The sequence below is a fragment of the Microtus oregoni genome, unplaced genomic scaffold (assembly GCF_018167655.1).
Source record: "Microtus oregoni isolate MIOR12 unplaced genomic scaffold, Mior012 000038F_ref0000394, whole genome shotgun sequence".
Classification (NCBI taxonomy): domain Eukaryota; kingdom Metazoa; phylum Chordata; class Mammalia; order Rodentia; family Cricetidae; genus Microtus; species Microtus oregoni.
The window spans coordinates 7,121,343-7,148,274 of record NW_024543097.1 but is presented as its reverse complement, the minus strand read 5'-3'; the positions used below and the strand labels follow the sequence as shown (position 1 = coordinate 7,148,274).

At 38.3% G+C, this 26,932-nt stretch overlaps 1 protein-coding gene across 1 annotated transcript in view; it reads right to left on the bottom strand.

The window, feature by feature from the left end:
* The window catches only part of Spag16 (sperm associated antigen 16), an 899,292-nt gene that overhangs the window by 492,365 nt on the left and 379,995 nt on the right, over positions 1 to 26,932 (bottom strand). The window contains exon 11 of the mRNA XM_041631902.1: positions 9,239 to 9,382. Coding sequence (XP_041487836.1) covers positions 9,239 to 9,382 — 144 coding nt within the window. The remainder of the gene's footprint in view (positions 1 to 9,238; positions 9,383 to 26,932) is intronic.

Sequence of the window (26,932 nt, the reverse complement as noted above, 5' to 3'; positions counted from 1 at the left end):
TAAATGCAGACAGCCTTCCCTGCTTTGCTCCTGCAGTTCATGACACAGACCAGATATTCTTTAAGCTATAATGCTATCAGCATTTAGTCCCCTTGTCCAGAACAGAGAGATCCGGAAGGCTCACTCTCAAATTGAATTTCCTCCCACACCAGTGACTGGTTGAATAATAAGCAAGTCACTGATACATGCATATAGTGTGAATGACTAAAATGTAATGTGTCCAATGATTAGATAACTTAAGAGGAACTAGTGTCCGAAAACATACACGAATTCATTTCTACAGTGTGGATTTTATGGGGATGTATTTCACAACAGGTAGTAGATAAGTATTTGCTTCGATTGCCACAGCAGGAAGTGCCCCTCCATTTAGACTTCACTGATCTTAACTCATCCTGCGACCTTGACTCAAGCACAATCAAGAGGTGTAATCAAAAGTCCTGTGCATGGAGGAGGGGGAAATACTTATCTGAAAGCTTTACTCTCATTCATTACTTTTAGGACTAGAGAACATAACTGTTTATTTTTTTATTTTTTATTTTTATTTTTTTTTGGTTTTTCGAGACAGGGTTTCTCTGTGGTTTTGGAGCCTGTCCTGGAACTAGCTCTTGTAGACCAGGCTGGTCTCGAACTCACAGAGATCCGCCTGCCTCTGCCTCCCAAGTGATGGGATTAAAGGCGTGTGCCACCACCGCCCGGCATAACATAACTGTTTAAAGAACATTCTTGCCCCCAGTGCTAAGTAACTTCACATAAAGGTGACAAATCTGACTAAGTACAGAGTATAACATGCACTTCTTCTAAGAAAATAAAGAAGAACAACATTATTTTTATTTATTTATTTATTAAAGATTTCTGTCTCTTCCCTGCCATCGCCTCCCATTTCTCTCCCCCTCCCCCAATCAAGTCCCCCTCCCTAGTCAGCCCAAAGAACAATCAGGGTTCCCTGCCCTGTGGGAAGTCGAAGGACCACCCACCTCCATCCAGGTCTAGTAAGGTGAGCATCCAAACTGCCTAGGCGCCCACAAAGCCACTACGTGCAGTAGGATCAAAAACCCATTACCATTGTTCTTGAGTTCTAAGTAGTCCTCATTGTCTGCTATGTTTAGCAAGTCCGGTTTTATCCCATGCTTTTTCAGACCCAGGCCAGCTGGCCTTGGTGAGTTCCCGATAGAACATCCCCATTGTCTCAGTGTGTGAGTGCACCCCTCGAGGCCCTGAGTTCCTTCTTGTGCTCTCTCTGTCTGCTCCTGATTTGGACCTTGAGATCTCTGTCCGGTGCTCCAATGTGGGTCTGGGTCTCTGTCTCCTTTCATTGCCTGATGAAGGTTAATATTCAGGAGGATGCCTATGTTTTTCTTTGGGTTCTCCTTATTTAGCTTCTCTAGGATCACTAATTATAGGCTCAATGTCCTTTGTTTATGGCTAGAAACCAAATATGAGTTAGTACATCCCATGTTCCTCTTTTTGGGTCTGGCTTACCTCACTCAGGATAGTGTTTTCTATTTCCATCCATTTGCATGCAAAATTCAAGAAGTCCCTGTTTTTTACTGCTGAGTAGTACTCTAATATGTATATATTCCATACTTTCTTCATCCATTCTTCTATTGAAGGGCATCTAGGTTGTTTCCAGGTTCTGGCTATTACAAACAATGCTGCTATGAACATAGTTGAGCATATACTTTTGTTGTATGATAGGGCATCTCTTGGGTATATTCCCAAGAGTGGTATTGCTGGGTCCAGGGGTAGACTGATCCCAAATTTCCTGAGAAACCGCCATACTGCTTTCCAAAGTGGTTGCACAAGTTTGCATGCCCACCAGCAATGGATGAGTGTACCCCTTTCTCCACAACCTCACCAGCAAAGGCTATCATTGGTGTTTTTTTATTTTAGCCATCCTGACAAGTGTAAGATGATATCTCAAAGTTGTCTTGATTTGCATTCCCCTGATCGCTAAGGAAGTTGAGCATGACCTTAAGTGTCTTTTGGCCATTTGAACTTCTTCTGTTGAGAATTCTCTGTTCAGCTCAATGCCCCATTTTATAGTTGGGTTGATTAGCCTTTTACGGTCTAGTTTCTTGAGTTCTTTATATATTCTGGAGATCAGACCTTTGTCAGTTGCGGGGTTGGTGAAGATCTTCTCCCAGTCAGTGGGTTGCCTTTTTGTCTTAGTGACAGTGTCCTTTGCTTTACAGAAGCTTCTCAGTCTCAGGAGGTCCCATTTATTCAATGAGGCCCTTAATGTTTGTGCTGCTGGGGTTATACGTAGGAAGTGGTCTCTTGTGCCCATGTGTTGTAGAGTATATACTTCCCACTTTCTCTTCTATTAGGTTCAGTGTGTTCGGACTGATATTGAGGTCTTTAATCCATTTGGACTTGAGTTTTGTGCATGGTGATAGATATGGATCTATTTTCATTCTTCTACAGATTGACATCCAGTTTTGCCAGCACAATTTGTTGAACAACATTATTTTTTAAGTGCATGTTGAAATCTGAAAAGATTGTGGTGGCGTCCATTCTGCCGCTGAAGACAGCGTGGGACTCCACAGATTCAGGTCGGTGACACATCAATAGCTCCACAGGACTGAAAATTTGAACTCTTGGTTTCATGCTTATGTCAAAAAAGTTAAGTTACCCTTGTTTCTTTTGTAAAGGAACTAATTCACGTATCAAGCAGGCTTTAGCTTATGGGCTCAGGCACTATGTAAATTCAGGAGCAGGCAATGCACACAGGGACAAGTGACTGTGAGGTATAACAGAGCCCATTTATTCTCAGTCCATAAATCAGTTCATAAGGGCAGATGTTATGTTTAATGGGATGTTGTCAGTTCTGTTTCTCCCTCAGGCAGTGGACACTGGATAAAACACAGCATTACGAAATTGTCTAAGCTACTAATTCCACTGCTTTTATTTATTGAGAGTTGTGGGTTTTTTTTTTATTTATAGAGCGTATGCATGCTGTTTCTCATGATGAGCACTGGTCAGGCAGCAGAAAAAAGCAAACCCAGCACTGGACACGAGGTCTACATTCAGAACTACACTGCTGTGAGCCAACGGTGCCCTGCTCAAGGTCACGGCCGACTGAGAACATCACTGGACTGTTAATACACACTTGCAGATGGATGCAGTTCTGCATTTCATGGCTCAGGGTTACTCTAAACAGGACAACAACAGGGCAGGGGAGGGCAGTCCTGTGGATAGAGGCGTACAGGCCCTGCACACCTTTAAATTTCTTAAATATAAAAGACCAGAGCCAAAAGTAATTTTGCAAATGTTCAAATGATTCTAAAATATAGCATAAATCTGAAAATGTTATGTAGAATTCTCTCTGTGTGTAGAATTATTATTTTTTTTTTTGGTTTTTCGAGACAGAGTTTCTCTGTGGCTTTTGGAGCCTGTCCTGGAACTAGCTTCTAAAATCATGAATTTGTCATAATTTTTAAAATTATATATATATATATATATATAAAACATAAGAACAGTTGCATAGCATACATATTTTTTACAGCAATTGTGTTCACTTTTAAGCTTATAATTAGTCTCCTGTTTAATTTAGGGAGAAATTGAAGAAGCATAATCTTATTAACTAAGGCTTCACAACATTTTCCTTGAGGAACTTGGTAAGTAACACAGGCATTTCAATGAACCCTTCTTAGATTTGCATTGAAGTGCCAGATCAGTGGCTACAGATGACCTAAATTCTCAAGAGTTCCATCAATAAATAACTTAAAGCCAGTTAGTGGTGGCACATGCCTTTAATTCCAGTACTGGGGAGGCAGAGGTAGGTGAATCTCCATGAGTTTGAAGTCAGCCTGGTCTACAAGAGCTAATTTCAGAACAGGTTCCACCGCTACAGAGAAACCCCGCCAAATAAATAAATAAATAAATAAATAAATAAATAAATAGAAAGAAAGAAAGAAAGAAAGAAATAATAAATTAAAGCAGCTAACCCTTCCTGGTTGAGTATACAATTGCCAGGTGAGAGCATTCGTATATTTGATAGATCATTTGACTTCAAAAATCAACTTAAAACTGCGACATCGTCACAACTAACATGCCATAGGCAAGAGAACCAGTAAGGTGAGCAGCTGCTGTGTCTAGGATTCTAACACGGGCACCGAAAACGTTGGCTCTGAGTGGTTTTGGAAGCACAGCCTGTCTCCCACTGGAGTGAGGTTACATTCCCACCTTCTAGAATCATCCATTTTGCTCCTTCAATAGAGCACAGACAGCTCAGTGGAAGTTCCCCTCATCTTTTCCCTCATTCATCATCTTCAGCAACTGATGAATTACTTTCCAGGGCCAATTCATCAGTCTTCCGAGTAAATGCAAAGGGTTTTTTCCCTTATCAATGCACGATCGCCATCTAGTGGTAATTGTATGGTAACAGCGGGATATTCTCTAATGAGTTACCCATGTTTTGTTCTGTTTTCCCCATGTCTTCAGAAACAAATCCCACCAAAGAACTTTCAGAGAGTACATTCACACAGAACCAATTAAATATAGAAATACATGGCGATGATAGGCTGTGTGAGCTATACTATCTTGACCTGGTAAAGATTCAGGAGATTATTTTATGAAAAATTTAGCGTGCCTTCAATTGGTATAAAACACTCATAATTGTGTAATATTTATAGATAAGAGGCTAGTGGGGGTGGGGTATGTGCAAGAATAAGAACCTGAGTGCAAATTCTCTAGGCCCAGGATTAAAGCTGGGGCACTGCCATGGGTACCTTCGTTGCCTGGAGTTACGGAGGGCAGGAGGGGAATGAGACAGCTGTGTCCTAGGGGCCAGCCACTCCAGCCACTCCAGCCAGAACCCCGTGAAACTTGGAGCTCAGTCTCAACAAGGCAGAGAGCAGAAAGTAATCCAGGAAGACACCATATAGCTTTCTCTGTCCTCTGTATGCCTGCAAATGAGCAAATGCACCTGCACACACACCTGCACATACACAAGAAGAATTCATAGCTAAAGTTTTGTTCACTTATTTGTTTCTTTCAGTTATGCTTATGTTACAAAGTGCCAGAAGTACAATTACTTAAGAAGTAACTGTTAAGAAAGAAATGTCGCCAACATCTACAGATGAATAAATAGTAACTGTAGATATAAGGAAGTCTCGATATTTATTAAGTGAAAGCTGGGACAAGCAGATGCCAGCTTCTACTTTAACTTTAGGTAATGTCTATGATTTCATCCATCTGACTTTATCTTGCACACTTCAACCTAATTCCTACCTCACTTATTCTTTGGATTCAGATCATCGGGTCATTATTTCTGACTGTTCCAAAATCCACTTCTGTTGTCATTCTAACACAAGGCTGAGAGATTTGTGCAGACATATGTCTTTTGATAGGCCTAAGTATTTAGTTGTATATAATCCTTTCAAGTGTGTCTAATCTACTATGTACTAATGTGAGGTAAAGGTCTTTAAAGTTGACTTGACTGCATTTCCCACACTTTTAAAACACAGATCTTTTCACAACAAACACTTGAAGCTAGAGTTTGATAACTGAGTTTTGCCAATGTTGAGTGTTCATTTTAAGGCCTTCTATTTGCTATATTTTTTACTATATTATCTGAGATTTCAAGAGACCTTTGATTTAGTTTATTACCAATATATCTCCTTTGTCTGGAGCTAACATTGTGATAACCATTACATTGTTTCTATATTTCAGATGTTTACTGTCAAAATAAGAACAGCAAAGGAAGACCAGCTAGTCAGGTGTACTACTGTCATATCAAGCAGGATTGGCCTCTAGGTTTTTTAATATTACTTCTTAATTGTATGTTTGTGCCTGTGTCTTTGTGTACCATGTATGTAGGCACCTGTGGAGGTGAGAAGATGCCATTGGATCCCCTGAAGAAGGAGTTACAGGTGGTTATATAAGAGCAAACAGGCATGGGTACTGGGAACCAAATTTGGAACCTCTGGAAGTAAGCATTTTTAACTGCTGATCCATCTTTTCCAGCCCAGCTTCAGGATTTCTTTTTAGTTAAGTGAGCATACCTGAAGAAAAGTAAGTTTTGTTACAGCTGTTCGTTGTCTGCAAGAACTTGACTATGAAACCCTGTTTCTGAAGATACAGCACACTTTGGTAATAGGACATAGTTCTTTAGTGGGCACTGACCAGGAAGCTTCCTCCTTGTTGGTAACTATGAAGTTTGTTGGAGGGGAAAATCTTCAGCATGTATTACTCAGCTGAGAATGTTGTAAACTATAATAATGATCAGAATGATAAGATTTGTCCACCTATACAATAGTGGCACAAATGTTATGGGGTAACCAACTATTTTCTGATTAGGTTTAACATCCACTCCACAAGAAGACATGTATTCTTGGTACTGTAAATCTGGCCAAGAATGTATAGTTGAAAACTCATAGGTCCGATGGATAAATTTGTTGCTATTATTGTGTTATATGGACACCACATCAAAGTGCTCTTTAAATTATTATCATTATACCATAAATTAGTATACCTTTCAGACTCATTAGGTAAGTTTCCTAGTGTAGTTCATTATGGTCAACACAGAAACTCACAACTGACAAAGTGCAGAGAATAAGTGTTGGTAGATTGTTTAATCAAAATGGAGCAATTTTATCACACTCCCTATCCTCATTCCATGATGGTGCTCAGGCACCATCAAGGAAAACAGAATAAAATGATTATAAGAGCCAGCAGTCAGGGAGGACCAGAGTGAAATGGTGTCTTCTGGATGTGCAAATGCAGCTACAGTTATGGATCAATAGCATTTATGGTTGTGGGCCCAAGACCTGTAATCAAACCAGCCAACATTCTAGCACAGAAATAGGGAGATCATGTGACTCTTTCCCAACTGAGGAGATACTGACTGTTGATGGGGGCTGTGGAAGAGAGTGTTTTCTTCAATGTTGTGGCCCCTAATGGAGTAATCCCACTCCAGTGTACAGTCCCACACTTAAGGTCATATGGTCAGGAAAAAACTAGACTCTATGGGCTAATTTTTAAAAAGACAACAGGAAGTTGAAATTGGGAAGGGTTGTGGAGGAAGATGCGGATCTAGGAGATCTTAAGGGGAAGAATGGCGTTGGAGATCACCAAAATACTTTGTATGAAACTTTTGAAGATTCAATAAAAATATTGTCTTTTTCCAGTTCCAAAGACTTTAGTGGTGAATATGTTTTAGAAAAAAAAATGATTCATCCTGTACATAAAATATTTTTAAAGTATCTCTGAAGTTGGCCAAGATCATATTCAGCTGAAAGTTGCAGAAGTCACCAAAAAAGAGCAATACAAATTGACAAGAAAATTTACAAGTTCGTTTTTATATGAGAAGAACAGGAGGGGAGCCAAGGATAATACCTTGTATCTTCACCTAGGTTTTGTCTATAAAAAAAAATCATAGTTTACATTGAGGGAGACTATGGTCACATTCTTTATTTATGATTGATTCCATGGATCAAGTTAAATTAAAATATCGTTAATTTTTTTTAAGTTTGACATTTCTCCATTTTAAGATTTTCATTGATCACTTCACACCCATATATAACAACTTTCAGTTACTTTTGTCCCACTGTATGACCCACCAAAACCTTTCTTATTCTCAACTAGTCGTTTTAAAATATAGATGAAGACAAGAAAATGGCATCTTCAACAATAGTTTTCTTAAACTAGCTTAAGCAAGCAAAGTGAAAAATCAAATCCCATAAGTTTAAATTTATCTACAGCTTTCTACATACAGTCTCCAGTGACAAGCTACAAATATTAAGTATTATAAAACGTTTGAGGTCTAAACTACAAACTCTGTCATTATTTATCTCTCCCCCAAGAAATTTTAAGTTTTGGTGGCTGTTTTTATTAATCATCTGCCTTCAAGTATACCAGAAGCACATTTGCCATTTAAGTCACTTGCTTAACAATGGGTTTCCTTCGTTGCATGCATCTCCTGTACTATAGAAAACACCACAGTATCATTCACAGCCCTCCTACCATAAGAAAGTACTGAATGCAAATTTCCATTAAAAGTTAATAATGATGTATCTAACCTAGTTTTAATTTTAGCAATTGACCGGGGAAACAGGAAGATCTATTAAAATGACCATTGCTGGTTGAGTACTAATGAGAAAACATCCGAGTCACAAGCTGTCATGGTAACAGGGCATTATCAAAATCTGATTTGTATGCCTAGGAATTACTGAAGAGATAAGCCACACTTCTAATTGTGCTGTCCCTACTTACAAGATGGGCTCTGTGCTTCTCAGGGGTGAGAGGGTGGCCTGGCTCTGTTGATCAGATGAGAGATGTATGACATGTTCATAAATTAAGTTCAAGTATACAGTAGTAAAGATAAATTAACGTTAGGAAGTTTTCAAAAATTGCAAAAAGGAAGGAAAAAAACCTGCTTCAGGCTTGTCACTTCAGGCTTGCCTTTTCAGAATCCTGAATGTGCTCATTTATTTTCTCAATCTAGTTTCAAAAAATGATTAATGCAAAAGGAACTCGGTAAAAGGAACATGAAAATGATTCAATAAGGACTCTTGCTAAGAAAAGAACTCCCGAATGGAATAGTTTAGAAATGAACCCAAGAACCAAAAGTGTTTAGACTGGAGTAGAAAGATGCAGAAAGACGAGCATTCAAAAACTGTTAAAAATAAGAATGAATAGCAGAAAGTGGTCAGCCTTGTTGGCAGAAGTTGATAATAAGGAGGCAGAGGTAGACTTTTGTGCCACCTGTGTGCTTAAGAGTACTCTTCCCATCACTCCCCGTGTCTTCTGGATAGAGAGCCAGTGAATTCTGAATCGTATTCAGATATGTTGTACTATATTGAATGCCCCTGGATTTTAATGGAAATTGATCATGTCTTCTGATCCTCTTAGGTAGATAACTTAATTTGAAAGGAAAACCTGCAGATTAACAGAGACACAACACACCCCGGCATGCATTATTGACTAGACTAACATGTGCCCCTCAGAGCTGTGCACAAAAACAGCCTTAATAATGCTTGTCCTGGAAAGCTTGTTACCCTTGCTAACTGTGTCAGCATGTGAACTGAGCTTCACACGTGTTGATATCAAAGGCAACCGATCTACAGTTGATATAATAAATGCCAAAGGCACATTTATCTACATCGTTCTGCATTGTAAGGAGGGTGTAAAATTTCAGAGAACACAAACAGCTGTTCTTTCAAAGGTATACAGTATGGTGGCAGAAAAGTCACGTTCCTGAAATGTGTCGGACTGTAGAGGGATTGTGTGCACTGACCTGGGATGAAAGCAGCAGGCTGACAGCCAGTCAGTGTGGCCAGATCCTGTTAGAAGTACATTGCCCTTTGGGAGGCCCACCATCTTCCAGAGGCGATCCTCACTGCAGCAGACCAGAATGTCCTTGCAGGGGTGCATGACGATGCTGCACAGGAGGAAGAAAGGGTATTATGGATAGATGAAGGCAAGCAGTCTCCCATTGTGAATAGTAGAACATCAATGATTACCCCATTTGAGCAAGGCAGGCTCATCAAGTCTTTACCCAGAATTTTCAAGAACAGGTCAACTTTGCTAACATAATACTTAAACTAGTTTCAGGCAATGCATAGTACACAAATTATAGCAATGAATTCAAGATGTATAAAGTAATTCCCACTTTATGAAGGCCTAGGGTGAAATGAAAGAGTAGAATATAAATTAATGATTAACACATCAAACACTATTATGTGAGCTGGACCCCAGCACTATGACTAGTAAACATAGGAGCTAAATTAATGTAAAATTGAGCCTTCCAAGTTAATTTTGTCTATGGAAATGCCTTAATCTTATTTACAGAGTCTTATCTGTGCCTTATGATTCAATGTATACAGATGAGTCTTGTGCTAAGTACCTATTAAAATACCAACTTCAACATTAGCAAAAAATATAAATTTGTGCTTGGTTATTATAGTTTAAACATATAAGATGCCTACTTACCTAGACAGTACAAAACAAAACATGATTTAGAAATAATACTGCAAGAACAGAATGTTTCTCTAGTCTATGATGGCCTTGTTATTTTATTCTGGAAAAGGGGCTTTAGGAAATCAATTTCTTGAGAAACTGTGTGTCTGATCTATTACTGCAGGTCTTTTGTGACAAGCGTTGTATCCTTATTATCTATTCCTTACACCAATACTCTTAAACTTCCAGATTATGAATTGAAACAGACTGGGGTCAGAGTTAGGCGACATGAATTCACCATGATCGAGACTCCAGGTTGTGCGAAACTGTTTCATTTACTTTTTTTAGTATTTCACTCCTCAAAATAAAGACAGGGGAAGGAAAATTATTCATACTTCAGTTCAGCACAATGTTGGTTTTGACTTTCAGAAGGCCAATTCATGGAAGAAATTTATTACAGCTCAAACAGCTAAAGGATGCATTTATGGAACTTAATTAGAAGAAAAATATGATGAGAGGTAAAAATGTCAGATGAAAATGAATTCTGTATTCAAATACAAACTAGAAGGCACAGCAAATCCTTGGAGTTACTGAGTATGATATATGTCAGCTCACAGCTTTCCTGGCAGACACAGGCACACTTGACTAAATGATGAATGACCCTCTTTAAGTGAAGATAACTAAAATCATTGATGTCTTTACAAACTTCGGGAGATAACTTTCCAAAATGACTTTAGTGAGGGGAGATATTTGTAGAAAGCAGAGGGCAGGATAAAAGCAGAAACTCAATGAAAGCAAATTCATTTGGAAATGTCTTCTCTGGCTCTCCATAGTACTTCCACACTGATGCCTCCTATGTCACATGGCAGCAAGTTCTACTGTTCCATGTCTGTGTGCATATGTGCATGCATGTGTGTGTCTGTGCATGTGCACAATGCTTACACATGCATCGTAGCCTCTACCTATCTTCAGTGAACACAGTCCATGTCACTTTCCCCAGTGAACATGAAAAACCACTTAAAGCACCAAATTCTCTATTTTTGGCACTGTTTTCATTTTCCTATACACATATAGTTTGTCACAAAGTTAAATTTAGAAATTGGGTGACATAAGTGGTTACAGCAATAACTAGTGATGACAGAAATATATAACATATTTTCTGCTCGTGTCTTCTACTCACCAATGACTGTCTTTGCTATCTCCACTCAGCAAATTCTATGCGCTATGACCAGAGCACTGAAGCTTGACATTGGGCAGCTAAACTAGCACAAATATAGTTTTCTCCACAATTTTATGAACAGATGTTCTCTTGCCCCGGATTTCAAAAACTACTTCTCTATCTGTCTCTCTGTCCATCGTCTGTACGTTCATTTGTCCGTCCATCTATCTATCTATCTATCTATCTATCTATCTATCTATCTATCTATCAATCTACCTATCTATCTACCAACTTATTTACTTATATATAGCAATTGTGATCTTCTCTCTGTAAGCCAAGAATGTCCCCTTTTTCACCCAAGGTGAAAACCTTATGGTTTTTCTGGAACACATCTAATTTGTCAAGAACTTTTGCACTTGGAGTCATTAAAAAGTATTTTTAAGTATTTAATTACAAGCGCTTTGATATCATGACTTCTGAATCCTATCACAAAGTGACTACTGGGAAGGCAGTTCACACATAGTGTATTTGTTGGCAAGAGATATACTTCCCATTCCAGCCAAGAAGAATCAGTCTAGCACAAGATTCTGTTGTACTGCATATATAATCACGTGCATTTTATACATCATATTAATTGTTTCTGAAATTTTCTGTTTAAAATTTTGGATCACAATTTACCTTGTATAAATAATGTCATAGGATGTAAAATCATGCATAAGGGACTGTTTGTATATATTTTTGAAATGTATGCATACATGATATATATGTATATACTCCATGTGAACATGGAAATGTGCTTGAATTATGCATATGTTCAATCTTTTTTTGTTAAATATATAAAAACTTCAGTCAAGCACTGATATTCTATTCTGCAAAGAATATAACATTTTAGTTCATCCATGAAAAAGATCTTTAAAATAATAGAAATATTTGAGCAAAATTGGAAGCAAGCAATCAATAAGGACATGTTTTAATTATTTATTGAATGAATTTATCCAGAATCAAGAGATGAAAATTCAGGTTCAATAATTTTGTGTTAAAAAAACCAGGAATATTTCCCCAAACAAAAATAAACTGCCATTCCCAACTCTCTTATTAACATTATCATCATCATCATCATCATTATCAATGGTAAAATGATATCAAACTCCCTTAAACTCCCACACTTTGTACTAAATGCTTAATTCTTACAACTCTAAGGAAAACTCACAAAAGAGGGGCTTCTGCTTGGTTTGTTCATTATATGTTCAATCTCAGCAGTGTGTGGCACATAATATCTGCTTAATAAATACATTTTGGATGTATGATTGAGTAACTGATGCTAGGGTGTTTTGTGTTACTCCTTTGATCCCGTGTCAACAGTTAGGACGTATGCTGCTTAGTCTCACAGTTGGAAATGGTTGGAAGCTGTCTTTGAGTCCAGGATAATCTGGTTTTAGGGCAGATGATTATAGTTACTGCTAACACATACACATTTTCATAATTTTTATTTGTAAGTACATTACAAATACTAATAACTACTTTGAAAGAGCTTTTATATGCTACCAATCCTTGTACATGCTTAAATCATTTAGTCATGGTTAAATCCGAGTTAAAGACTCATCTGGAAAATGAACAATACCACATTATATACTAGTCATGAACTGGAGGACCTACCCTTGGCAGCTAAGATGCTCCATTCTGTAGGCACAAGAGAAGCCGGGTGAGGATTAACTGTCCTAAATCATTCACAGAGGCTTTTGGCAGTATGGACTATATATTACATTCCTCTTATTTCATTCCTTTTATTAGTCTAATATTATAAGTTTTGCACTGTACATTAATTTGTCAAAAGGAAATTGATGTTTCATTCAACTTTTTCCATAGACATCTCTACATAAACAAGAAGAGTATTTGATATACATCAGTTCTTAAGGTGATTAATTAAGTAAACATTTCCCCAAACATATTCAAGTTTCCAGCTTTTAAAATTCTATTTATGTCTAAATCAGTCTTTTGAAGAAGTTGAAGGAGTGATAACCAATACTTTATAGGAATCAATTATTTAATCATTACAATACTCCTATAAAATGCGTTAAGCACAGTCATAATTTTTGCAGGAGTTACTAGAGCATATCAACATCTTAGATTATACCCAAGGTCGTGAAGGCAGAAGGTGGCAGAGCCAGGATGTGCTACGAACTTGAGATGACTGTCTCCAGAGTCTATATTCCTCAGTAAAGTAAACTCAGTACTTCAATTATTTTTAGATAACAAGGGCAGAGAATGCTATCTCAGTTATGTTAGATGATTTACTAAGATGTCTTTAGAAGTTTCTAAAGAAGAGGTATACATTTTTAAATGTCTCTAACACTATATAAAAGGCTAGAATTATTGATGTTTTTTTTGAAAACTGGACACTGGTTATGTTCAGATTGATAAAATGATGGATCAAATAAAGCTGACGGGAAAGAAACTGCTTGTGGTCTGAAGCAGAGGCCTGTTCATTTCCCTTCTAAATGAACATATTGGAAGCACTTTAATCTATGAGTCCTGGATTTCTGATGCAGCTGTTCAGTGATACTATGGCAAATTGACAAAGACTAAACAGATAAGGAAGGGTGCGAAGGAATAAAACTTTATTTATAAAAGTAAGGATTGGTCACATTTGGTACCTGGAGTTTGCTGATGACTTTTTCTGTAGAATTTTCATAATACAGAATACACTAATGTTTAATAGTGTGGGCTTAGTAGTAAGAAGTGAGTTTACATTTCTACTCCAGTCTCATTATCTGCCTATCTTCAAATGGATTTCATTAGCCTAAGCTTTGTCCTCTTTTGTAAAGAATAGAACTATCAGAATACTGATACAAAAAACTTGTGGAAGCTTCATAAATTCATACATACAAAGGATTGGAGCAGTCCTGGGCAGGTAAGGACACAAGGAACACTATTATATGCAACAGGTGTCATGAGGAAACCTCTCTCATTTTGAAGGAGAAGCAGATTCACTAGCTTTAGTTGGTCATTTTGGAAAAGTATGTTAAAAATAAGAGTGAGCGCTGGTGTGGTGGTGTACGCCTTTAATCACCCTTGGGGAGGCAGATGAAGGCAGATAGATGGCTATGGGTTTGAGGCTAGCAATATAGTGATTTCTAGGTCAGCCAAGGCTACATAAAAACCTACTGTGGAATAATGCTCTTGTACACTTAAAGATTTGTCACTCATATTAGCTTAATAAAACACTGTTTAGTCAGTACTCAGGCCAGAAGTAGAAGTGGGGTGACGAGACTAAGAGAATTCTGGAAAGAGGTAAGGCATAGACACAGTCACCAATCAGATACAGAGGAAGCAAGATGAGAATGCGTTACTGAAAGATACCAAACCACGTGGCTAAACATACATAAGAATTATGGGCTAATTTAAGTTATAAGAGCAGGATAATAATCATAAGTTTGATTTAATAGGTCAACCTGTTTATAATTAATATAGGTCTCTGTAGTTGGGGGGGACTGAATAGCTGCGGGATAGGGTAGGAAAGAAACTTCCATACAAATACTGCCTAATATGGGGGAAGAATTTCCACTATAACCTGAGAAAGCTTAAACAGAAAGGATTCTAATCAGGCAAAACAGTCAAGTACAGCTTCTTGATAACTGTCCTTAGTAGGCTCTGTTTACTCGTGGCAAGAAGAGGCCCTGCTTTTTTAAGAAAAGCTTCCTGACGCAATGTTAGCAGCAAAAACTGCATGGCAGCTCTTTTATGAGGCCATGCCACCAAATATTTAAATGGTGATTATGAGCAGTCACCTGCATGCTTCTTGGTGGTGGCATGGACCCCAAAACACCCAGAGTTGTGTAATAAATGTGACTCCCACCAGTACCTCTGTCATGAAGCTAGACTCTCAAAAAGCTAAGAAATGGGGTAAAACCAGCCACCAAACCCACTGCTTTAATCCTAGCCATATCGGTTAGCAGATTTAAGATTTCTATGGTAGAGATACATAGTAAAACAGCTTCAGTCCAGAAAAAAAACCTCTAAACAGTTTACATTGTGTTTAAAAGTATTTTTAGCCTTGGGAAAGAAAAGAATAAAGATAGAGAAAGTCCTTTAAAAAAGAAAAAAGCAGTTGGGTGAGTTGATACAAGCCTTTAATCCTAGCATTTGGGAGGCAGGAACAGGCAAATCTTTTTGAGTTTGATACCAGCTTGGTCTATAGAATGAGTTCCAGGACAATGAAAGATGCACAGAAAGACCCTGTCTCTAAAAAAAGTAAAAGGTAAAAACAAAAGAAATAAGTTTTTTTTTTTTAAAAAAAGCCGCATAAAGATGGAGAAGGAGGGAGAACATGAGCAAGGAAGTCAGGACCACGAGGGGTGCACCCACCCACTGAGACAGTGGGGCTGATCTATTAGGAGTTAACCAAGGCCAGCTGGAATGTGACTAAAAAAGCATGGGATAAAACTGGAGTCTCTGAACATGGCGAACATTGAGGGCTGATGAGAAGCCAAGGACAATGGCATGGGGTTTTGATCCTACTTCATGTTCTGGCTTTGTGGGAGCTTAGCCAGTTTGGATGTTCACCTTCCTAGACATGGGAGGGGGGGGGAGGACCTTGGACTTTCCACAGGGCAGGGAACCCTGACTGCTCTTTGGACTGGAGAGGGAGGGGGAGAGGAGTGGGGGGAGGGGGACAAGGATGGGAGGAGGGGGAGGGAAATGGGAGGCTGGGAGGAGGCGGAAACTCTTTTTTTCTCTTTTTCTCAATAAAAAATAAAAAAAACCCTCTAATATGAGCTAAACTAAAAAAAAAGATGGAAATACACAGAGAATCTGGATACTGTATGTTATTGTTTTGTCTTTAAATTGTTTGTTTGCTGAGGAAGAAGCAACAGCTGCTAAAAGGTATTTGATTATAAATACTGCTGAATTAATCCAACATATATATTTTGAAAATGGCTTGACTTCAAAATTTAAGTAAAAATATATGTTACTTTGTAGAAGATGTTTTGCTTTTGTTTCCACAGGAAATGAGAAGCAATGGATTCATTCTAGGTTAAGAAAAATAAGGTTTGACTGAGGAGACCACCTGAAAAATGTCCAGTGGGAACAGGTGGTTCAGGTTATCCAACTTTTCAGAGCAACTCTGTTGCAGTTTCCTCTGAGTTCTGATATCCAGAACAGCCTCACAACTGCTGTCTGAGATGACCCAGTCTCACAGAATACTCCAATCAGGACTTGATCATAAACTTAATTTTCTTTTGATTCCCTTAAGATTCTCAGACGGAAATAACCTAGAAAACTATGCCCGTATTCCCACAAAAAAATGGATTATGGATGTTTGTCTTTGTTTAACATATTAGTTACAACTAGCTATGGATAATGGTCATGAAAAAATTAAACAAAGGAGATTAGATTCAGGGCTTTTCTTTTGAAAAGAAAAAAGGGGAAATATTGTAGGATAATGCCCTTGTATAAGATAGAGATTTGTCACTCATATTAGTCTAATAAAACCCCGATTGGCCAGCAGTCAGGCAGGAAAAATAGGTAGGGTGACAAGACTAAGAGAATTCTGCGAAGTGGAAAGGCAGAGACACGATCACCTATCAGATATAGAGGAAGCAAGATACAGAAGAAAAGAATGTCTCACTGAGAAAAGGAACCAAGCCACATGGCTAAGCATAGACAAGAATTATGCGTTAATTTAATTTGTAAGAGCTAGATGATAGTAATAAGCCTGAGATAATAGGCCAAACAGTTTATAATTAATATAAACCTCTGTGTTTTCTTTGGGACTGAATGACCCTGAGACTGGGTGGTATAGAAACTTCTGTTTACAAAAACCAAATCAAACAAACAATAAGCATAAAAGATTGTGTTCATAGAAGTTTTGTGAAGAAAATAATTAGTTTATGTATATGTGAGTGAATATCTGTGTGTTTGTGTGAACACACACCCTTATGCACACATGCATGTGCAAGAGTACATACACACTACAAGCACCAACTGATTATGGTCAGCTATCCACAGGTTGTAGGTTCTCTGTAAAAGTTAATCTACTGTAAATAACAGTTTCCCAGTGACCATGAGGAGATTTCTGAGGTTTCTTTCACAGTGGAGTCAGGACGTTCTGGAGAGACTCTTTGTCTACAGCTGAGGTCAGATTTCCAATCAGCTCTGGTAGGAAGAGGAACTGACCCTTGCCAGGCTCTGGGCTCCCAGATGAAGATAGCATGAGTTCTGTCCTCGGAATCTGCTACAAATTAATGTAATCTACAACTACATATTGACTTCTTCTCGCCAAGATGTTTTCAAAAGTTCTAATTAAGAAGAAGTTTCCACTAAATGTCTTCCCAGCACCTGTTCCAAGTGCCACATAGTCACTTGACTTTAAACTTTGAATATAAGCTTTTTGCTTTTCTTTAACTTACTATTAATTATAATTACAAGTCACGAAGACAAAGGCCTTGTCACCTCATTCCTAAGCTAATAAGCTTGTGACTAGGGTGGAAATAGCACAAGAAAACATCTTTGAGGTTCAAAAAAAGAAGCTGTGGGTGCATGCTAATTCTGAATTTTAATCAAGTCATGTACATGATGAAGTATCCATGAGGTGTTTTGTTAAACAGTATACCAGGAATGTTACATAAAATAATGTCCTGTAGCTGAGAGGCTTTTTTTTCTCTTTTATAATAGGAAACATTCTTCAAGATCACATGATACTACTCAAATGCTAGCCTGTCTATATTGAACCTGGTTTTCTCATGGTGGCGTTACATAGGATATTTTGGAGGGAATATGTGTAGGTGTATGGAGAACACTGCTAATTATCAGTAGAGCTGGTGACATAAGCAACATAGTTAGACTTTTCAAAGGGAAGAATATTATTCCAAAAAAGATTGTCACAAGGAAGACTAATTAGACACCCTTTTCTTTGCTTTAGGTGATTCAACACTGTGAAGGTTTCCTTCACTTTGGTTCACGAGCTCTAATTATCGCCAAACAGAAGGTGCAGAGTCGGTTGAGAACAAATCAACATTAAAGTAACTTGTGTCCTATGACCTCAGGTTACCATTAAAATCAACACTAAAGTAACTTGTGTCCTATGACCTTAGGTTACCATTAAAATCAACACTAAAGTAACTTGTGTCCTATGACCTTAGGTTACCATTAAAATCAACACTAAAGTAACTTGTGTCCTATGACCTTAGGTTACCATTGTGTCCTATGACCTCAGGTTACCATTAAAATCAACATTAAAGTAACTTGTGTCCTATGACCTTCGGTTACCATTAAAATCAACACTAAAGTAACTTGTGTCCTATGACCGTAGGTTACCATTTACCTACTGGCTCTTAAAGAAAACATACACACAGAGCTGCTGGCTCCCCTCTGGCTTTCCACAACAAAACACCCACTATTCCCCTGACTACTGCTCATCTAATAGCTGCATCCTATGTTTAGATATGCATCAGGATACGAACATTAACTTTTCCCATTATTTAACCTAATATGTGTTGAGAGGCTATGGTGTAGAGTGAAAACCAGACAGGCTCAGTCTCTCTCTGGGGATTATGAACAAATGAGGAAAAACAAAACAAAATAATCTAGCTACATCGTAACGATAACAATGCAGTATGACCAAGACTGGGGGGAAGAATTTCTTTTCCATGAGTCAGTGAGGGGAGCTCTGATTCCAGAGCTGAAATTTCAACGCAAACCCAAGTGAGCAGTAGGAAGCACTTTCAGGGTGACCTCAGGACAGAGAGTTCCAGGCACAGATGCCTGTTTGTTGAAAAACTGACAAGTATGAGGGGAGTTAGTGCATTCAGAGGGTTGGAGGAAACCTACGAAGACTAAGGAGTACAAACAAGGCAGACTGACATGAGGTTGGAGGGGATATGAATGAGCACAGCCAGAATAAGGGCATACAGTGTCTTAGCGGCTAAAGAACAAAGGCAGATTTATCCTGATGATTTCAAGTTTGTGAGTATGTGTCTGGATAATTTTCCCTATTTCCCAAGGGTTACTGTGATGAAGGAGAGGAACTGTGTGACATGATGAGAGCTGAATTAGCTTTTAAGTAGTGAAGTCTAAAAAGAGGTGCTTAGACCTCGTCTTGGTTTTTCTGACTCAAGCCCCATAGTGAACTGCCAAAATGTTGGGTTTTTTTGCTTGTTTTTCTTTTTTTTTTTTTTTGCAAATGGTATTAGTAAATTTATTTATTTTTTTAAATTTTAAATTTATTTATTTATTAAAGATTTCTGTCTCTTCCCAGCCACCGCCTCCCATTTCCCTCCCCCTCCCCTAATTAAGTCCCCCCCCCCTCAGCCCGAAAAGCAATCAGGGTTCCCTGTCCTGTGGGAAGTCCAGGGAACCCCCCACCTCCATCCAGGTCTAGTAAGTTGAGCATCCAAACTAGAGGAACATGGGATGTACTCACTCATATTTGGTTTCTAGCCATAAACCAAGGACATTGAGACTATAATTAGTGATCCTAGAGAAGCTAAATAAGGAGAACCCAAAGAAAAACATATAGGCATCCTCCTGAATATTAACCTTCAGCAAGCGATGAAAGGAGACAGAGACAGAGACCCACATTGGAGCACAGGACTGAATTCTCAAGGTCCAAATCAGGAGCAGAAGGAGAGAGAGCACGAGCAAGGAACACAGGACCATGAGGGGTGCACCCACACACTGAGACAATGGGGATGTTCTACTGGGAACTCACCAAGACCAGCTGGCCTGGGTCTGGAAAAGCCTGGGACAAAACCGGACTCTCTGAACATAGCGGACAATGAGGACTACTGAGAACTCAAGAACAATGGCAATGGGTTTCTGATCCTACTGCTTGTTTGTTTTTTTAACTCTTTATTCTTTTGGTGCGTTGCCACTAAGCTCCCAAATAAACACATAGAGGTTTATTATTACTTATAAATGCCCAGTCTAGCTTGGCTTGTTTCTAGCTGGCTTTCATATCTTAACTTATCCCATCTGCAAGTTGTCTCTGGGCTTGTTCTTCTTCTTCCATACATCTTACTTTCACTTTTTCTCCTTGGCTGGCTGGGGGCTGGGTGGCTGGGTGGCTGGGTGGCTGGGTGGCTGGGTGGCCGGGTGGCCGGGTGGCTGGGTGGCTGGGTGGCTGGGTGGCTGGGTGGCTGGGTAGCTGTCCCCTAGCCTCCTTTCTCTCCCGGTTCTCTCTCCTCCTCTTCAGAATTCTTCCTCCATTTATGTTCTCTGTCTTCCAGCCCCACCTAGTCTTTCTTCTCCTTCTCTATTAAACATTCAGGTCTTTATTAGACCATCATGTGTTTTAGACAAGCAAAGCATCACAACATAACAGAGTTAAACAATTATGGTATAAGCAAAAGCAACAATCTTTACATCACTAAACAAATGTTTCACAGCATAAACAAAAACAACACACCTTAAAATAGTATTCTACAGGCTGCAATACTGAGAACACTTAAGAGCTGAGTGAATAGCCACACTGCAGGATGCCCCACTCTCTAGGTCCTTCCTAGTAGGACAAAACTCTGGGCCCTCCCCCAACTCCCTTGGCTTTCTTAACCAGGCAGCAGGGAATTTCCTGTGGCTAGGCTTCCCTCAAATCAAAACCTTTTATTGGACCCCCCCCCCCAAGCTACTAGCCACACCCTGCCTAAGAGCTCAGAGCTTGCTATAATACTGAGGAGGCCAAGAGCTTGTTACAACACTGAGAGGATTAAGAAAGAGCACCAAGAGAGCAGGTGTAAAGAGACAGCAGAGGCATTCTGAGTCAGACATTGACAGTACAGAGCAGACCAAGAAAACCTCTCAAACACTCAGATAGCCACTGCAAAGATTGGACCAAGACACAAAGACACTGCAGGAGTCATTTAAAGGAAGAGATGGGTAGGTGCCAATGCAAGAATTCCTCCAACAACCTAAAAAGCAACATGATAACACCAGAACTCAGTGGTCACACAACAGGAAGACTTGATCATCCTAACCCAAAAGAAGCAGGATAAAATGACTTTAAATGTAACTTTATAAAAATGATGGAAACCTTTAAAGAGGAAATGAAAACCTCCCAAAAAGAAATGGAGGAGAAGACAATCAAAAAATTGGAAGAAATTAATAAATCCCTCAAAGAAACCCAAGGGGAAAAAAAACAGTTGAAGGAAACAGTTCAAGACTTGAAGACTGAAATAGAAATAATAAAGAAAACACAAATAGAAGAAATTCTGGATTTGGAAAATCTGGGTAAACAAACAGGAACTACAGAGGCAACTATAACCAACAGAATACAAGAGATAGAAGAAAGAATCTCAGGAGCTGAGGATACTATAGAGGAAATAGACTCATTGGTCAAAGAAAACATTACATCCAACAAATTCTTAACACCAAATATTCAGGAAATCTGAGACACCATGAAAAGACCAGACCTAAAATAATAGGGGTAGGAGAGGGAGAAGAACTCCAGTTCAAAGGCACAGGAATATATTCAACAAAATCAGAAGACCATTTTCCCAACCTAAAAAAAGGATGTCCCTATGAAGGTGAAAGAAGCATATAGAACACCAAATAGACTGGATCAAAAAAAAAAATCCCCTCACCATATAATAATCAAAAGACAAAACATACAGAAAAAAGAAAGAATATTAAGAGCTGCAAAGGAAAATAGTCAAGTAACATATAAAGGTAAACTTATCAGAATTACACCTGAATTCTCAATGGAAAACATGAAAGCCAGAAAGTCCTGGAGAAATGTACTGCAGACATTAAGAGACCATGAATGCAAGCCCAGACTATTATACCCAGCAAATCACCGTCAATGGAGAAAACAAGATATTCCATGACAAAACTAGATATAAACAATACATATCCACAAAGCCAGCCTTACAGAAAGTACTAAAAGAAAAACCCCAACCCAAGGAAGCTAACTGCACCCACAAAAACACAGGCATCTGATAAACCCCCACCAGTATAACCCAAAAAAAGGAAACACACAAAAGAAACTACTGAAAAATATCCAGAATTAACAACCACTGGTCATTAATACTGTTTAAGATCAATGGACTCAATTCACCCATTAAAAGACATGGGCTAAGAGAATGGATATGAAAACAGAATCCAGACTTTTGCTGTATACAAGAAACACACCTTAACCTCAAAGACAGACAATATCTCAGAGTAAAGGGTTGGAAAAAGTTTTTCCAATTAAATGGACCTAAGAATCAAGCAGGTTTAGCTTGTTTCTAACCAATATCTAACCAAATTGATTTCAAACTAAAATCAATCAAAAGAGATATAAAAGGACACTTTATACTCATAACAGGGACAATTCATCAAGATGCAGTCTCAATCCTGAACATCTATTCACCTAATACAAGAGCACTTACATATGTAAAAGAAACATTACTAAGACTTAAATCACACATCAAACCCCACACACTAATAGTAGGAGACTTCAACACTCCACTCTCACCAATGGACAGGTAAACCAGATAGCAACATAAGAGAGAAATATGAGAACTAAAAAATGTAATGAATCAAATGGACTTAACAGACATCTATAGAACATTCCACCCAAACACAAAAGAATATACATTCTTCTCAGTACCTAATGGAACCTTCTCTAAAATTGATCACATACTTGGTAACAAAGCAAATATCCAAAGATACAAAAATAAATGAGTAAACCCCTGTGTCTATTGGATCACCAGGAATTAAAGTTAGAATTTAACAATACTCAGAAAGCCTACAAACTCATGGAAATTGAACTGTCAACTACTGACCCACCAGTCAAGGAAGAAATAAAGAAATAAATTAAACTCTTCCTTGAATTCAACAAAAATGAAGGCACAACATATCCGAACCTATGGGACACTATAAAAGCAGTGCTAAGAGAAAAGTTCATAGCACTAAGTGTCCACATTAAAAAACAAACAAACAAAAACAGAGAAAGCTCACGTTCGTGACTTAACAGCACACCTGAAAGCTCTAGAACAAAAAGAAGCAGACTCACCCAGGAAGAGTAGAAGACAGGAATTAATCAAACTGAGGGCTGAAATCAATAAAATAAGAACAAAGAAAGCAATACAAAGAATCAATGAAAAAAAGGAGCTGGTTCTTCGAAAAAATCAACAAGATTGACAAACCCCTATCCAAACTAATCAAAAGGCAGAGAGAAAACATCCAAATTAACAAGATCAGAAATGTAAAGGGTGACATAACAACAAACACTGAGGAATACAAAGAATTATTAGGTCATGCTACAAAAACCTGTACTCCACTAAATAAGAAAATGTAAAAGAAATGGACAAGTTTTTAGATAGATACCATATACCAATATTAAATCAAGATCAGGTGAGCAAATTAGATAAACCTATAAGCTGCGAGGAAATAGAAGCTGTCGTCAAAAAACCTACTAACCAAAAAAAGCCCAGGGATGAATGGTTTTAGTGCAGAATTCTACCAGAACATCCAAGACGAGCTAATAGCTATACTCCTCAATGTGTTCCACATAATAGAAATAAAAGAAACATTGCCAAACTTTTTATAAGGCTGCAATTACCCAGATACCAAAACCATACAAAGATTTAAATAATAAAGAGAATTATAGAACAATCTCACTCATGAACATGGATGCTAAAAACTCAAATCATCTTACTCTTTTCAGAAAGGCTAAGATCAAAACGCTAATGATCGCTTATGCTGGAGAGGATGTGGAGAAAGGAGAACACTCATCCGTTGCTGGTGGGAATACAAACTTGTACAACCACTTTGGAAATCAGTATGGTGGTTTCTCAGAAAATTGGGAATTAACTTACTTCAGGATCCAGCAATATCACTCTCAGATACCACCAAAAAGATGCTCAATCATACTACAAAATCATTTGTTCAACTATATTCATAGCAGCATTATTTGTAAAAGCCAGTACCCGGAAACAACCTAGATGCCCCTCACCTGAAGAATGGGTAAAGAAAATGTGGCACATTTACACATTAGAGTACTACTCAACAGGAAAAAAATGACATCTTGAATTTTGAATGCAAATGGATGGAATTGGAAAACACTATCCTGAGTGAGGTAACCCAGACCCAAAAGATAAATATGGTATGTATTCACTCATAAGTGAATACTAGCTTTAAACAAAGGACATTGAGCCTATAGTTCATGATCCTAGAGAAGCTAGGTAATAAAGTGAACTCAAATAAAAACATATATGGACCCACCTGGAAATTGGAAACAGACAAATTGCCTGACAAAATTGGAAGCATTGGAGAGGGAGAGAGAAGAAAGGGTAGAAGGAGAAGAGGAAAGGAGAGGGGGAGGGTTGAGAAGAACTTGAGAGAACTTGAGATAGTCAAAATGGAGAAAGGAGAGAGATGAGAGCAAAGAAAGAGATATCTTGATTGAGGAAGCCATTATAGGGTTAGTAAAAACCTGTCTCGAAGGAAATTTGCAGTAATCCACCCCACTTAAGACCCTAAGTAATAGATGAGAAGGGACCCAATATCTTAAATATCACTATAGAACCTTCGTCCAACAACAGGTGGAAACATAGGCAGAGACCTGCATTGGAGCACTGGATTGAGATGGAAGGAATGAGAATGTGAGCAGAGAGGTTGAGACCATGTTGGGTTCACCCACTGAAACAGTCTACCTGAGCTATTGGGATCTCACCAATGCCAGCTGCTCTGGAAAGGAACAAGCATAGGACCAAGCTAGTCCCTCTGAATGTGATTGACATTTGCCTGGCTGGGGCAGACTGGAGGGACCACTGGTAATGGCACCGGGTTTTATCTTTACTTTTTGGGATCCTATTCTCTTTATATGTATACCTTGCGGGGAGGGCCTTGGATCTTCCCCAAAGCAATGTGCCTTACTCTCTCTTAGGATTGGATGGGGGTGTGGTGGGAGGGTATGTGGAGGGAATAGGGGGAGGGAAGTGAGTGGAAATTTGGATTGGTATTTTTTTAAATAAATCTAATAAATTAAAAAAAATAGAATTCTACAATATTGACCCACATAAGGATGCCTTGTTTTAGAGCAGTAGACAGATCCCTGAATTCCTATGGCATCCTGTCTTACATGCACACCCACCACTGTGATGCTCTTTGCCAACAGACCCTTTCCAGCCTTGCACACCATGTTTGTGATTCCCAGAACTATGAAGACATAAGCTTCTTTGCTGTTCATATTTTCCAGAATTTGGTATTTTAATTTATTAATGCAGATGCCACTTTAGTGTGCTCATATTTTCACCGCTCTACAGAAAATTCAATGCCTAACTGAAACATTTTAAGAACAAGTGTACTTAAAGTGCAAAGGTAAGTGCAACAAAAGTCACAAAACTAATGTGTATTCAGAGCACAGTAATAGGTAAAAACCTGCAAATTAAGATATGGAGTCTAGTTAATTTCCAAAAGATACTAAGAAAGATTTTGTAAGTAAACACTCACTACTTCCCTTGGTATTACAAATTTTAAAAATTATAATATAATTTTTAAAGATAATAAAAATATCTTTGTCAGGGTTGTGTTAGCATCTCATTAACTTTTACTAACTAGGCAGAATATTTTACAGTTAATGGTCTAATTAACATTACCCTAACTGGGATCATAACAGCTAAATCACCATGTTGTTGTTCTATATTTTTCAGTTCAGGGGCAGGAGGGAAAGCAACGCTACTTCTCTAGCTTTGCTACATGCCTGGCAGTGCCAACCATAGTGCTGGCAAAGAGAAACCAAGAACTAAGAAGACACTGGAGTGTAAGTTACCAGAGACATTTTATCATAACACACCTATTTTTGTAGCACTACAGCATTCTTCCACATTATCAGTTACAGATGCACCCAGAATCATGTTATTCATGATGCATATTATTGGAATTTTTCCTTTCATGTCAATAATTTTTATGATATGCTCCAGAGCACCGATTTCATTTATTTTATTGTATCCTTGAATCTTTGTACACTGCGTTTTGGCCATATTCACTCTCCTTAGATTCTTTTGAGACTCACCCCAGAGCCTACTTAGCCAACTTTGTGTCCTTTACTTTTTTTCACCCATCAAGTCCAATTTTAGCTGCCTATACTATATTCATGGGCATGTGGTCTTCCATTGGAACATTGCCATATGAAGAATATTGTGAAGTTTTTTTTTGTAAGTTGTTGAATATTCTAGTGAACAAGACATAGTTTAAAAATGCACAAACTAAAGGAATTTGCACATTCCAGAGGCAGAGGAAGTTGCCCCCCTGTTTTGCTTAAGTGGGATGGGGAAGTCAAGGAAAGAAGTGCAGTATTTGCAGGTCTATGAAACTGTCCCCTGGAAACTTCTTGCTACCTGAGCAGCTGAGAATTTTTATGCTACATGATTTTATATACATTGTACTCTATGTTATGAAATTGCTGTAGTTCTTTATGGTTTAACAAGTTCGAGAAGTTAGTTATATTACACATTAATGCTCTTAAGAAACCCATCTCAATAATAAAGTTTATTTGGTTATTTCATGTTTCAGCAATTTACAAGATTTCTGTGTTGTTATGCATATAAAATTTCCATTTCATATCCCCTTTAATATATTAGTGAAACAGAATTGATTTTCTTCTAAAATGTGAAGTCAGATTTCCTCTCGGTAAGGGTTTCATCATGACAAATCTCTTTCCCTGAAGGATATTTAGAAATATAAGCTGCATGTAATACAGGAAGAAATGGAAGAATTAACATCTCTGAAACGGACTTGAGGTAACTTTACAGAAATATAAACATGCCTCGTATACATGTCTGTGAGTGTGAGTTTGTGCAACTTTACAGAAATATAAACATGCCTCGTATTCGTGTGTGAGTGTGAGTTTGTGTAACTTTACAGAAATATAAACATGCCTCGTATACGTGTGTG